The following is a 13,676-nucleotide window of genomic DNA, read 5'->3' as shown; positions in this document are numbered from 1 at the left end:
CGACAGCCGACGGCCGAAAGAGCGAGCCGAAGTGGAGGTTCGTTTTAAGCCAACCAAAGGACGCAGGATGCTGTCCATTGGTTGTTATTGTTGCCGGCTGGCGGTATCCTTGTTGTGTTCGGGGGCTTGCAGTTTGCGTGCAACCGCAACCACAACAACAGACCGCAAAACACGCGACAAAAATGTTAACAGAGTTCGCCCGGAAACGCCAACCCCCAAAATTCATGCCCCAAAACCACCTCTCGATGTTCGAGTTGCGAGCCAATTTCGCTGTCGAACCTTTCGGCTCGTTCCGGCTGTGAACCCTTTTAATAATAATCGAATTAAGCCAAAATGAAAACAAAATCAAAACACGGAGTTGTTGACTGGCTGCATATTGCTATTTGAAGGCAAATATTTAATTAGACAAGTTAATTAAATTTATTTGCATTTTATTTAAGTCCCTCTGTGTGTGTGTTTGTGGACGAAAAAGTGCAATTAATTTGAGATATTCAATTTGCAAGCTCTGCTTATTCGCTTTTCGCTGATGCAGGACCATCTAATTGAGGGTGATAATTGCGTTTCATGGCTGACTGAGTTAGCAAAGCTGGTCAATTGGTGGCAAGTTTATTGAGAAGTTTATTTCTGTTATAATTAACACATAAGGTTTTACTTCTGGATTTATTTATTTGATTTTTGTATTATTTACATTCTAAAGAGGCTTTATGGCTTAATTATTTCCTAAAAATCTTTATATATTATTTGAATAAATTTAACTTTAAATTTTTTCACGTTCTTACTTAGTTTAACATATAAACTTTTTCAAGGAAATTAGTTCAAATCATTTGGCAAAGAAATCTCAGCAATATAAAGCAGCTTTAAAGTTAATTTCAAGTAGGGTGATATACAATGTATATTATACATATTTGCAGTGAATAGATAGATAGATCGATAGATACATATATACACATATTTGAGTTGCGAGTGATAAAGTCTCCCTGTTGGCCATACTGAACCAGCTTAATGAACTCTTTCAAATCACGGACATCGCTCAATGCCAAAAACATTAAAACGGACAAGGCTAGACGGCAGACAAGATGACTGCCCTCTGACCCCCTCTCTGGGACTCCCCTGCACACACCCAAGGAAACGTGCACCGTCGCTTGGCAAGTTCATTGTGGGGGGATTCCCAGAGGTGCTGGGCTTGGAGTGGGCGTGGCCGACTGTTGCGCCAGCATGTGACCAAAACAGGATGAAGCGACGGGGGAGGGGGTGGAAAGGCCACAAAGGTCGTTGCAACACATTCGCTTCGTTGGGTCAAAAGTCAAGCGTTGGACGGGGGATCCCCTTGGATGCTGGCCATTACAACACTTTGTTGGCTGCTTTGTAAAGTTTTTCTCACCATGGCAAAAGTTTTTTTTCTCTCTCCCAGTCTTTTTGTATTTTTCACGCCTTGTCCGAAACTTTCCTGTTTTTCTCCCTACTTGTTTTCCTATTTTTCCCGCTGCTGCCTTAACAATGAAATTTTTGACTGCTGATTGTTTGCTGTTCAATGTTATTCTTCCAGTTCAATGCGAGTTAAAGTAGACAGACCCATACCAAATACAAAAAAAAAAAAAAAATAGAACCGGGCGGAAATGCTGGACCTGCTTCTCTGGTACTTAGCCAAAGTCTGCAGCAAATTGAAAATGGAAAGTTTGGTTCCTGTTTTCCTGTGTAGATATATTTATTCACAATTCCTTTTGCAGTTTGTCTGCGACTTTGGTTAAGTATGCCTTGCAGTCTGGTCTCTGTGCTAAGGACTGCCCAAATGAGGTAAACTAGTTTGGGGAATACTATCGAGAAAGTTTCGCCATAGCCCGTCTGGGGAAGATTTATTCCTGGGATATACGAGTTTACAAAAGAAAACAGTGCATGTGTAAAAATCGGCGGGGTAATAAAACAAGATTTAAGATGAGAATCGAAAGTTTAATGGGCGGAGATTTGTAGTCCCTTTTCTTTTTGGTGGGCCAACAAACGTAATAACATCACGTATTAAGAGGGTTGAAAAAACCGCAGGCTGACGTCGCATTTCCATTTTCCCCAGTCAAGTCGAAAATGGAATGGAATCAAAACTGACTCCCCGTAAGCATGCATTCATTTTTCCAGCAATTTTCACACTCAAGCTGGCATGCACTTTGCTGTATTTCCCCCGATTTTCCCCCCATGCCACCCCCTCGTTTTATCTGACAGCTGCACTTACGCAATGTTACGCATAAGTGCCCTTTAGCACCTAGCAAGTAGAACATTTTTTATTTCACTTTTTCTGGCACTCGATGAGGGCTTATTATACGGGAAAATATTTGTGTTTTCCCTCCACTTAAAACGGAGCTTGATATTTTTAAGGATGTTATGTATCTCTTAGCAAATTTCTATGTTAAGTGAACCCGATTGTAACTTAAACGGATTTTAGATAATTTTTAGGTATTTTAAATCAGTTAAAAATCAATTGGATTCTGTTTTAATCTGATTTAATCGGGGAAAATCTGTGAAAAATTATTTAAAGAGTATTTTGTATTGTTTGCAAACCATTAAATAGAACGTTTTGAAAATAAAGGAATGGGAAAATACCGTAAAAGGATCACCCAGTCAACCATCGTATAAAAATTTAAAGCGATTTTTGCTTTTTCATTGCTGCCAAATGAAAATTAGCATTTCACTCGCTTGTCAATAGGTTGATCATTGCCTCCACCTTTTAAAAAAAATCTGTCTGCACTTTATTAGCAATCATGACTAAGCGCGACTGAACTTTTACCACTGACAAATTGACTTGCCACACGGCCTAAAAGCGAGCTGCCAAGATGTGCGGCTAATAACTCAATAAAGGAAGTCATGCCCTAAACCATCCGTTGCCACCTTCTGCGGATTTCCTTTGTGGCAAGGCAAGTTTAAGCCGATTTCCGCTTGTTTGTCACACAATTACAATTTGTCAGTTGGGCTTAGTTCGCCGGGATTGCGTTTGTCCTTCGCCTGATTGGCTACAGTAGGTATATATATACAGAGTAATTAGGGATAATCGCTGGGAAAACAAATTCAAATAAGATATAGAAAGATTTTAAATATTTAATACTTAAGTATAAACGTGCATAACTTCTGTAAACTTCGTTTACTTGCTTTATTTGACAAAACCCAAATTACAATTTTACAAGAATTGTTTAGGTAAGGCTCTCAAAGATAAAGAATGCTTTTTAGACGTGTATTAAAAATTGCCAAACTTTTATTTCCCCCAGCATTGCAAAGTCGGTCGTAGAACATCGATAACCACTACAAATTGCCTTTATATGGTGAGGCAGTAACGCCTACAGGCCTAATGACCGCACGTAGAACATCTTGTCCTGCGGTCACCATAAATAACACAAAAGCGCATTTGTCATACGACCTCGCTCCACCTCGAATCCTCGAATCGTAGGATCCCCGATTCCCGATTCTCACTCCCCAGCCATTCACCTTTTGGCAAACTGCAGTCCTTGGCCTTTGTCCCGGACGTGTTGGGCTGTAAATCAGCTCATTAGTTAGTTGGCAGCACCTCGAGCTCGGCTAAGACCAGTCTATGAGTAACACGTAGCCGCTGCTGCAGTAAGAGAAATAAATGTTGTTAAAAATGACCTTTAATTATATGGTGTTTAATTTAATGAAAAATTAATCAGCTTTTGTTTAGATTATATATTGTTTGCTTTATGGCCATCATAAATTTGATTAGATTACAAATTAAATTTTAGGATTAAATGGCTTAAATTGGTCTGCAAAATATTAACCCAACATATATTTATTATTTTCCCTGATTAATTTGGTAATTTATTTTTTCTTTTTCACAGTGCACTTGCTTTCGGCTTGTGCGGTCGCTCGTTAAGCTTCATTTAATCAAAACAAAAGTTGGTCTGGTGAAAAATTACCCCATACACAGGAGGTAAGCGGCAGGCTAAAATGCCTCTTTGAATGCTAATAAATCTCGTTCGGTGCGTGGCTGGGACTGGAACGCTAGCCTATCAACGCTTAAACCCGACCTTTGGCAGTGGGAAATATAATTTAAGCAGCCAAATATCTGCGAAAGTTGTTGGCCGAAACTTTGGCGAGCGTTCCAAATCCGAGGGAATCAGAGTCGAAGGGATTTTCTTTTTAGTTGATGATAGCCAGGAGTTAAGCCAATGAAGGATTGGAATGATATGGCGGGGCGGGCGGTGAAAGTGTGTGGGAGTTAATGAAGCACGCCGATTCGATTGAGGGTTCAAGGGTCGAGGGAGAAATATGGCAAGTCAGCTGTCGATTAAGTTTAGTGCCTGATGATGATTGTTCCTGGGGGGTCGTGACCCCTTGTTGATTGCCCGCGTCCAGTAGCGAGCTGTTTTTGTTCGAAACTAATCTTTAAAGATCATTAGCTTTGTTCGGCTAAACTTTTCATAACAATAATAATTTGCCAAATACCCCCGAGGAGGAGTCCTTGACGGGCCAAAAGGGTAAGGAAACGCCACATTAATATATATATATACACGGAGCCCGTGGGAGATGGCCAGCCATAATGACGTCAAAGTTGTCAGGGAGCTTTTCATATTGTTGCGTTTTAGCATCAACCTTACCTTTTGCGCCTGCCCCGGCTCACTATGATAATGATAATGAGCATAATGGCAACGGGCTGCGAGGTGAGAGCCGCGCTGATGACTCGGAGCTACTCCGAGTCCGCTAATCTTAATTACTTTTGTTTAATTACTTTGACGTCCTGCCCGCGACCATGACAAGCCAACTTCCTCCGTTCCGGTATTGTTTCCACTTTCAAACGCCCGGGGATATGCAACGGCTTTGGCTGCCGCTTCCTTTAAAATAAATAATGTTTACTTATTATTTTTTGGCTGAAAAAGAATGAAGGTAAAAAAAGGAAAAAATTAGCAAGTGAAAACTTTACGCAGTTAACAAAGGAACCTTTTGCCTCCGTCTTCCTATAAGACAAATAAGGGCCACATGCTTTTAGGCATTCTTTTCCAACCTGATTGTTCGTACCTGACCTAAGGCACTCGGTTAAAAAATTCCAGGAAAATACTTGCGTATTTTGTAAACTAATTTAGAGATTAAAATCTTGACCCATCCGGGGAGCGCCGCAGGGCTTGGCCTCCTTCTTCCGCTCCACGGCTCCCAACCAAGCCAATTAGCATAATAATGTTGATTTTTATTGCTGCACCGAAAAGTTTTGTCATTGACTTTGGTCAATGTTTGTTTAACGGAGGGGCGGCGCCTCTGGCAAACCTATGTTTTGGGCCTGAGGTTATGATAATTTAAAGTGTTTGACTTTTCCACAAATTTGTCACGCTTAAATGTCAAAGCTGTTGTGAGGCCTTATACAGCCCATGAAATTGTTTGATGGCACATTAAGTGTCTGTTTGTTTGTGGGCGTGCCACAAAGTGTGCACTAAAACTTGCTTTTTTTCGGCTACAAATAATTTATGAGGCCAGTTAAAATCACACAAACTGTAGCCAGAAAGACGTCCGAAAAGTGCCCAATATAAATTCCAAAGAGGCCAAGGAGCAAATGCCAACAGGAGTGAAATGTGACTATTTTAATTATTGCCTTATTCGGTTTTGAATACTCTACCTACTCTACTCCATTGAAAGCAAATATAAAGAAGTCAATTATTTAAGCGTTAAAAATTCAATAAATTATAATAAAAATGTACATTTAAAAATGTAAATTAATTATGTAAAAGTTCAAGAATTCTTATAACTTTTCAAACGTGTATATCAAACATTACATATTATTTATTAAGTGATAATTTCTGACCTGCAACAGATTGCATGTTGCGAACATGTTGACCAAATGCGGTAGAGCATCGTACACCTACGCCACTTCAGAATGTGCTTTATAAGCCATGGCCCTCAAAAGTATGCAATAAATGTTAAGGCCAAGCTGAGCCAGGATGGCAGCCCACAAGCTTATGACGTGTTTAAAGGCCAAGGGAGCTCGGGGATCTGCCGGCATCTGCAGAGAGTGTAAAAATGTTTTTGTGTAAGTCCTGAAAAGCAGAAGGAGCCACAAAGCCAGCAGGTGGCTTCGGTTGGCTTTCATTTGACTTATCAGTTCAGCAGACTGACACCCAATTGATATGTTTATCAGTTGAAGAAACTCCCAAGTAAGCTGTTCAAAAGATTTAGAAGTCGATAGGCAGAAGAGAGAATTTCCGAGCAACTACATAAATTATTTTTTCCGAAACCGAAAAAGTGGCAAGATGGTGAGCCCGACAACGATTGCGATTGCCGGCCTGCTCCACATCTTGGGCATATCCTTCTTCGTGTCTCAGCCAGAGGATCAGTGCTCGCCGGCTCCCTCCGCGGGAAGCTATATCTTTCTGGCGGCCGTGCTTTTGCTGTTCTGGGACTCCGACATGATTCCCAGGAAATTGAAGAAATATTCACCAAGGGTTTTCGCTTGCGGCGATCTTTTTTTCACAATCTTCTTCACCGAACTAATTATGCTGTTGGGCTGGTGTGGATTCGAAAGGATAACTTTTCGCACTGTGCAGATTGTGTGCCACGGGCGGATGTGGTGCGATTATGGATTGATGACTCTGTGCACCATTCTGGGTGCCTTTGCATCGCTTTGCATTGTGATTGAGGTGGTGTGTCCGACCGAGATGAAGGAATCGATGGGCAAGATCCTGGCCGGACTGCCCATTCCTCAGGGTGCCGGACCCGTGGTCGATTACATTCAGGATGTGCGCTCCTACGTGATGGGCGTCATCTACTTTGCCCAACTGACTCGCGAGGAGCGTTTGCTCACAGTTCGCGCCTTCGAGATGCAGGTGCTGCGCTCCAAGGTTTTGGGTGAATCTCGTGGCCAGCAGGAAAATCAAGTGGAAGGGGAAAGAGCGGAAGGCGAGAATCAGAAGCCACCAGAACCGGAGATCGTCCAGGAGTTGTCCCCGTGAATTGTTTATTATTTATACAAATTTATGCCAACAGCTGTTGCTATCGCCAGCCTTATTGTTGTCGTCCTTTTCTTCTTTTTTTTTTGTTCTGTGTGGGATGCCTTTCATTTTTCGATTTTCCGGAATTCGGTCCTCCCATTGTTTGCTTTTCATTTTTTGCTCCAACTGTTTTCCTTGCGGTGGCCATTTTAATTTTCGCCTTTTTTCCTTGCCTCTCCGTCGTCCTCGTCGTTGCCATGTTAGCCGCAATTGATTTGCCGTAAATTGTATTTTTAATCTGTCCGACAAACGTTCGACATTCGATTTCGCTTCGAAATATGTTGAAAGCGATTCTGTTTGTGTTTCTTTCTGCACTGCGGCATCGAGGGCGAAAGGATCCAGGGAATAGGGAATAGGGTGTTAATGAGTGTGTCAAGGGTGTTATTTATTCGTTGGGTAATTGACATCGAGCAGTTTGGAATACGCTGCCTCTAAAAGTGGAGGAATTTCAAATTACCTTGGCCTTTTCTTATAAAATTTCCTAGTTAATTCATGAAGAATTCGTTTTACTTTATGCTTTTTTAAACATGTATACTGTGGCTTTAAAATATTTTAATTAAGTTTGTAGTAATTAAAACTTGTGGTCATATTTTGAAAATAATATTTTTCTTAAATCATCTAAAATAACTTATTAAAATTTATAAAAATCAAAATTTAGTTTTACATTTTAATATAATTTTTATAATTCAAGAAGAAATAATATTCCCCGAACTTCACAGCTAACACAAATATTTACAGCAATTTATTTGTACATTTTTAGACGCAATCGATTAAATTGCAAATTCAGAATTGGGCTGCTCATCAAAGAGCGGGCGAATAAAAATAAAGTGCCAGAAAAACAAGAGTCGAACATTATTTTTGGCAATTGCTTTGGCAATACTAATATGATTGACAGTTGCTGGAATCGCATTAATGTCACTCCCGCGCCGCACTCAACCCCCTCCGATCCATTCGCATTCGCAGCATTCTCTATCCCCACCAATGTTGCTCCAGTGTTGAGTAATTGAATTTGTTCTTGTGTTGATTCGATGTTGTTGATGGGGATGAAGCTGAATGGGTTTGGAATAGGAGAACAAGGGAAAGTATATTAAATATTTCACGTCTTACATGTCTGGGGATCGGATCAGCAAGGAACTCAGTCTCTGACGGCTGAGTGTAATTTGTCTCAAGAATTCGAATACGTTGGAAAATGTGTTAAATTGCCTTTTTTTGGATAAAGTACAAAAAAGGAAAGCTGGAAAAACACAAAATTTGTATCCTTTAAGAATATCAAATGTTATTTATATTTAAGAAATCTCTTACATCTTAAATTTCTTTTTCGATAAAACCATGTAATTAACCACCATCTAGTTTTGTAACCACCCCATTGCCAAACTTATTTTTACCCCTAAGTCACTTGGAGCTCAAATCAGAGTTGTATATAGCTTAGCAGATTATCTTCACACACTCTCTGATAAGCTTGGCAGGGTCCCCCAAATTCCGCCCCAGTTCGCATTATCCGAACTTAAATGCCAACTGTCGTTAGTTGCTCACTGGTTCAGGATGGGTGATAAGATGGGTGTTTTTGGGTTTTCCGGGGGCTTCGGGGGCTCTGTCAACGCAGCGGATGGAGAAGAAATATGTGAGCTTCTGGCGGGCAGCAAACATATGTTAGCACATTTTTAAATGTATTTGTGTCAGGCTGAAGTCGTGACTGCAGTAAATTCCTGACTACCCAAAAATTCCCAGAAAACGGAGAATGGCAAACTTGATAGAAATGAGCATTTCAACATTTTCAACTTAAGCACAGAAAAAAAAGAAAAGAAACGTAAAAGGAAAACACGAGACAAGGCAACTGGCAATGCATGTCTGCAATTTTTTAAGCAAACATTTTATTTGCTCAAATGCTACGAAAACACAAAAACATCGCAGCAGAAGATGGAGTGAGAATGGAACTTGAGACACACAACCCACATCAAAAGAGCAACTTCTGCATTTTTCCCCAGTTCTTTTCCTATAGTTGTTGTTGACTGGCGCTCCTGTTGACATTTTGATACAAATCTTCAATAAAATAAAAGCAGCTCAAGTGGCCGTAGCGTAAACAACAAAGAAAGTGGAGGGGAATGCCAAGGAAAACAATCTAGGTGAAGGAAGTGAGGGGAACAGACATACATAAAATAACCCTAAGTACCTAATGGTAAAAAATGGTGTAAGTACTGTCTGGGCTAAGGTCCGTTGACTGACACTAGGTTTAAAAGCAGTAAAATATTTTAAACTTTACTTCAGTACGGAAATGCACCTAAAAATATTATAATGATGATACAAAATTTGTATTAATATGACAATTTTTTATTTTACAATTAGTACTATTTATTAATTAAAAATACTCCATTTACTACTCTAATATTGTATGACTTACTTATGTTAGGCAAAGTGAACTATTGTTAATTGGGTGACTTGCGAAGCTGATTGCAGAGTAAATCTGAAGAAAGTATCCTAAAGACTTGCTGAGTGCTAATAAGGTCAATCTTAACCATCTTTAAATGTTTTGGATGTAACAGCTTACTTACATTTTTGGGTGTTCAATCTCAAATGGGCCTGAAAGTCGTAGCGATTAATTGGCCGCGACAAACCCTTTCGACACCCTGATCCCACGCCTCAATCCGGACTGTCATGCTGTTCCGAAAGTCCTCCGTGTCATCTGTCCCATGAAATCTTTTTCCTTTTTGGACGGCTTGATGTTTTCCCCCCTCCCAGCCATTCGTCTGGTTTGGTTTTTGCTTGTGGTCAAGCATATGGCACACAGCACAGAACAACATGCTGTTCCGTCCCCACACAGATACGCACTCACACACTCTCACCGGACAATCACGTAACAACAATAGCAACAGCAACAGCAAGAGCGAAGCCGAACAAAAAGTTGTTAGCCAATTTAGTAAATGTCCAGTGTGTGTTGAATTGTTGAAGCTCGTTTGCCGCTTTGTGTACTTTTTCGTGTTTCGTATTGAATAACAAATTATTTGTGGCATATGTTTAGGGGCTCGGGATCGGAAGGACTAGGAACAGGAGCTGAGTGGGCGTTAAACGACTTGTTAGCCAGCCAGTCATGGATAGTCCGGTGGTCTGGTCGGGACAACTTGTTTGCCAGCCCGAGATGGACATGGAAAAGAGTAAATAAGTTGAAAACTGGAATTAGTCCGTTTAGTTGAGGGATAGTTTAATGTTCTCCATGGACTTTGGGCGTATCAAATGAAGTTAAAGATCAAAAGTAGTCGACTTTTCCGGCTCTTTGGCCCAACTAACGTTCATCGTACCCATATTCTCCGTGTCTTCCCCCCCATTACGTGAGTAATTTTCCAATGAATATGAAGCCACAAAACGAAAAACAGTCCTTGAGTGCTGTGAACACAAAAAAAATGGAAGCGTATAACTTTATAATACAATTTGTAGGCTCTGACTGACTGAGCCCTGGCTCTTCATTAGGATTTTTATTTCCTTTTGGATGTTTTATAGCTTGCCAAAAACCGAAGAATTTATTGCCGCAAGTTCAAAACGTTTCGATTGCTGGCATTTTTCTGAATCGACCTCGACACGCCTGCTGCATTTTCAATTGCATTTCCAATAAATTGTTTCCAGCCTCAAGTAGTTCGGCTTCCTCCTTTCGACTTTGCCAAATTGGCGAAAATAAAAAAAAATAAAAGAGCGTAGAATTCGCGTAACATTTAATTTTCCAGTGACTCTGGTGAACTGCACAAGAGAAATGCGTTTAAGGTTATAGGTGGTGTTCCTTCGGGGGCGCAGTGGGCGGGGCAGGATGTAATTAGGCGCTGTTAATTAGGTCGTAATTGGAGTTTTTGAGTTGGGTTAAAAGCGGTCGAGAGTCATTCGAGGGTGACTTCCCCCAAAGACATTACTTATGTGTAATAAAAGGGTAAAATAAATAATGGCACCAGCTCGTGTTGGATTCTCTGCAAGCAATGAAAGCTAAAGTCATTTTGTGGAATGGCTTTTATAGTTTCATAATTGGGTAACAACTATTGGGAACGTCTTCATTTCGATCAGCCTTTTAGATTTTTAAAGTCAAATAAGGAAAAAAAGCTATAATAGATAAAGAAGTTTCAGTCGGGTCAAGTTAAATTTGTTGCTGTTCTCAGCAGATGAATTTCATAAACATTTGCATTGTGGCAGTTATCATTGGATCAAGTTAGTTAACTAAATGATTCCAAAATAAAAAATTGAACACCAAGTATAAAATTCAGAACTTCGTCGCAATGTTTCATCGTGGATTGCATCAGCATCAACAATCACTTCGTGATTTAAGTAAGGCCGTATTAATCGGTGTGAAGACTATTACTAACCACTACTTATTTTTATTTTCCCGAAACCCTTTTTCCAACCGTTTTGCACTATAAGGGTTAAATTTAATAAGAAGATTATAAACCTTTCGTATTTATTTAGTACATTGTTAAACAGATGTTACATTTACATGAAAATGTAGATATTCCTATATAGTTACATGTAAAATGTTTGTGTATTTACATTTGATTTTTACATTTTATTAATTCGCCTAATATATTTTACATTGATGTAGAAATTATAGGTAATTAAGAACAGGGTACAACAGACTCGAAACACCCGGCAAAGCTTTAACTATTTTGCAGCCAATTTTGATAAAAATTAAACTATAGAGGTTACAAAGCCATTAGTTATTTTAAATTTATTCAAACCAAATCATTGGTGGTAAAAATGGAAGTACGCGCAAAATTTAAAAGTCAGAGCAGACCTAAGGAACATAAATTTTCCGCTAGTCCTAAGACATATACGATAAAAATATTTACGAACATTATTTAATCTTAAAACTCTCTTAGTTCAGCTTTCTCAGTTTTCTACTCGTGAATTATGCTATAAATATATTATTTTGCAAGAATGTTTTTCATCGTAAGTTACAGGGTACCAGGAGGACGACATTTGTTTGTATAAATGTACTCCGACAAATTATTTTAAAGGACGTGAAATTATTCGTTTAACGTGAATAACGGTTGTTTTAGGGTGGAGTCTGATGATACTACACAGGTAGGGTGTTATAGAAGAATGCCGTTGCAATCTTGTCATCCATCTTCGATAGGTAAAATAGGTTAAATTCTTATTGCCTATTTCTCTATGTCTACCATTCTTAGTTCAGTGACACTCTTTTTTCCTCTTAATCCGAACACACACAATGCTCCCTGAGGCCAGTCAAAACGTAGATAGAGGTGTTAGGGTGGACAGCGCTTAACGAGTGAGTTTGTTAAAATGTATTAAATTAAAATGAAAAATTTTATTTTTTTTTCTTTTTTTTTGTATTTACTTTATTTATCAAAAACTAAAAAACCGTTCCACCAGTAAAACGCATGCAAAGATAAATCTTTATTTATTGCAAATATTATTGTTTAGCTTAACAATTTAGTTTTGGTTTTAAGTTTAAGGCTTGTGTTGGTATAGCTGCTACCATTATTTTACACACAATTTTTAATTGTTGGGATATTTTGTAATAATATTATTAATAGTAGTTTTTGGTTCTTCTTGCTTCCAACTGACAGGGAGATCCTGGAGTCCGTCACATCCTCGAGCTGCAGCCTCTGAGCGGCTCCAAGAGTTAACTAAACTTCAATTGGGCACAGCCTTGACTTTTATAACCAGGGCCAGCCAATAGGAGCCGAGATATAGGTTCGGGAACAGCAAACTTAGAGGGTGGGTTGCTGTTTAGAAAAGCTACTGTTAAATTAAGAAAATTATTAGCCGAAACTTTAAAGCTTCCGGGAAATTCAGGTCCATGAAGGGGTGAAATTACCGTTATTTCAGGGAAATGTAAGTTAGCAGCTTTGCTTGGTCAATTTTCTTAAAAGTAAAAGTGGGGAACATGATAAAGGTTTACATGGGATTTTTTTCTAACAGTGTGTCCTTACAGTTAAAGAGAAAATGTTAAGTCTAACAGGAAGAGCGCGACAGACTGTTAGAGTACTAACATTTGAAGAGTTCTTAAAAGTGGGAAATGTAAGTAACAGAATGTGAAATATGTACAGAAATGTTACTTCTCAAATGTTGTGAGATATTTACAGAAATGTTACTTGAAATGTATTACAAAGGCTTATGTAATATTTTGCAGAATCCTTGGTTTTTATTAAGACAGAATGCACTCACTTTGTATAAAAATTGAATTGACAATTAAATGTTACCTTAATAATTGTATTTAAAATATTTTGTTTGAAACGAAAACCAATGTATACTTTGTATTATAAAATAACTTTATGGGTGGAATGCCTGAATTGGACGTAAAAATTGGATAGATATAGTGACATGCATTTGGTATTCGATACTTTGGCTTTTGTGGTTAAAACAAATTAAGTGGAATTAATTTGACTTTGCCTGGCTTTTCACCTGTGCATCGACACACTCACTCGCACACTCAATCGCAAACGTGTGTTTGTGCTTGTGCATTTATGATTTCCGAAAAAGGCCTCGGAAAAGTAAGTCTGGCGCAGCCTTTGTTTGTAATGCTCGTTTTGCTGTCTCGCTGTTTCTGACATTTCGAGTGGTTTCCCCCACCCCTTTGCCGTGCATTAAATATTCATCATGGAAAAAGCACTGGCAAGTGGATAAGGTGAAAAAAAAAGTATAAATGGAAGAGCCCAATACGTATATCCACATATAGGAGATGTTTATGGTAATTTATACCCCGGTGCGGAGATT

General features: G+C 39.1%; 2 protein-coding genes and 1 long non-coding RNA gene across 4 annotated transcripts in view; 2 read left to right on the top strand and 1 right to left on the bottom strand.

Moving 5' to 3' along the window:
* Or30a (Odorant receptor 30a) overlaps window positions 1-13,676 on the top strand; it is a 97,721-nt gene that overhangs the window by 40,335 nt on the left and 43,710 nt on the right. Inside the window, exon 2 of the mRNA XM_070211601.1 lies at window positions 3,834-3,925. The gene's annotated coding sequence lies outside the window, so the exon portion shown is untranslated. The remainder of the gene's footprint in view (window positions 1-3,833; window positions 3,926-13,676) is intronic.
* On the bottom strand, window positions 3,206-5,287 carry LOC138911938 (uncharacterized). Of its 2 annotated transcripts, none has more exons than XR_011417570.1 (3): window positions 4,933-5,287; window positions 4,593-4,862; window positions 3,206-3,589 (listed from the first exon to the last, which is right to left on the bottom strand). It is a non-coding gene; the product is annotated as an uncharacterized lncRNA (long non-coding RNA). The 2 variants fall into 2 exon arrangements; XR_011417571.1 differs by having other exon boundaries at window positions 4,724-4,862.
* Window positions 6,153-6,984, top strand: LOC108063633 (uncharacterized). The gene has a single exon (XM_017150781.3). The coding sequence runs from the start codon at window positions 6,231-6,233 to the stop codon at window positions 6,927-6,929; it is 699 nt and encodes a 232-aa protein (XP_017006270.2). The 5' UTR covers window positions 6,153-6,230; the 3' UTR covers window positions 6,930-6,984.

This window comes from Drosophila takahashii, chromosome 2L (assembly GCF_030179915.1).
Source record: "Drosophila takahashii strain IR98-3 E-12201 chromosome 2L, DtakHiC1v2, whole genome shotgun sequence".
Taxonomy (NCBI): Eukaryota; Metazoa; Arthropoda; class Insecta; order Diptera; family Drosophilidae; genus Drosophila; species Drosophila takahashii.
Note: the sequence above shows the minus strand (reverse complement) of the source record. Positions and strands in the feature narration are given on the sequence as shown.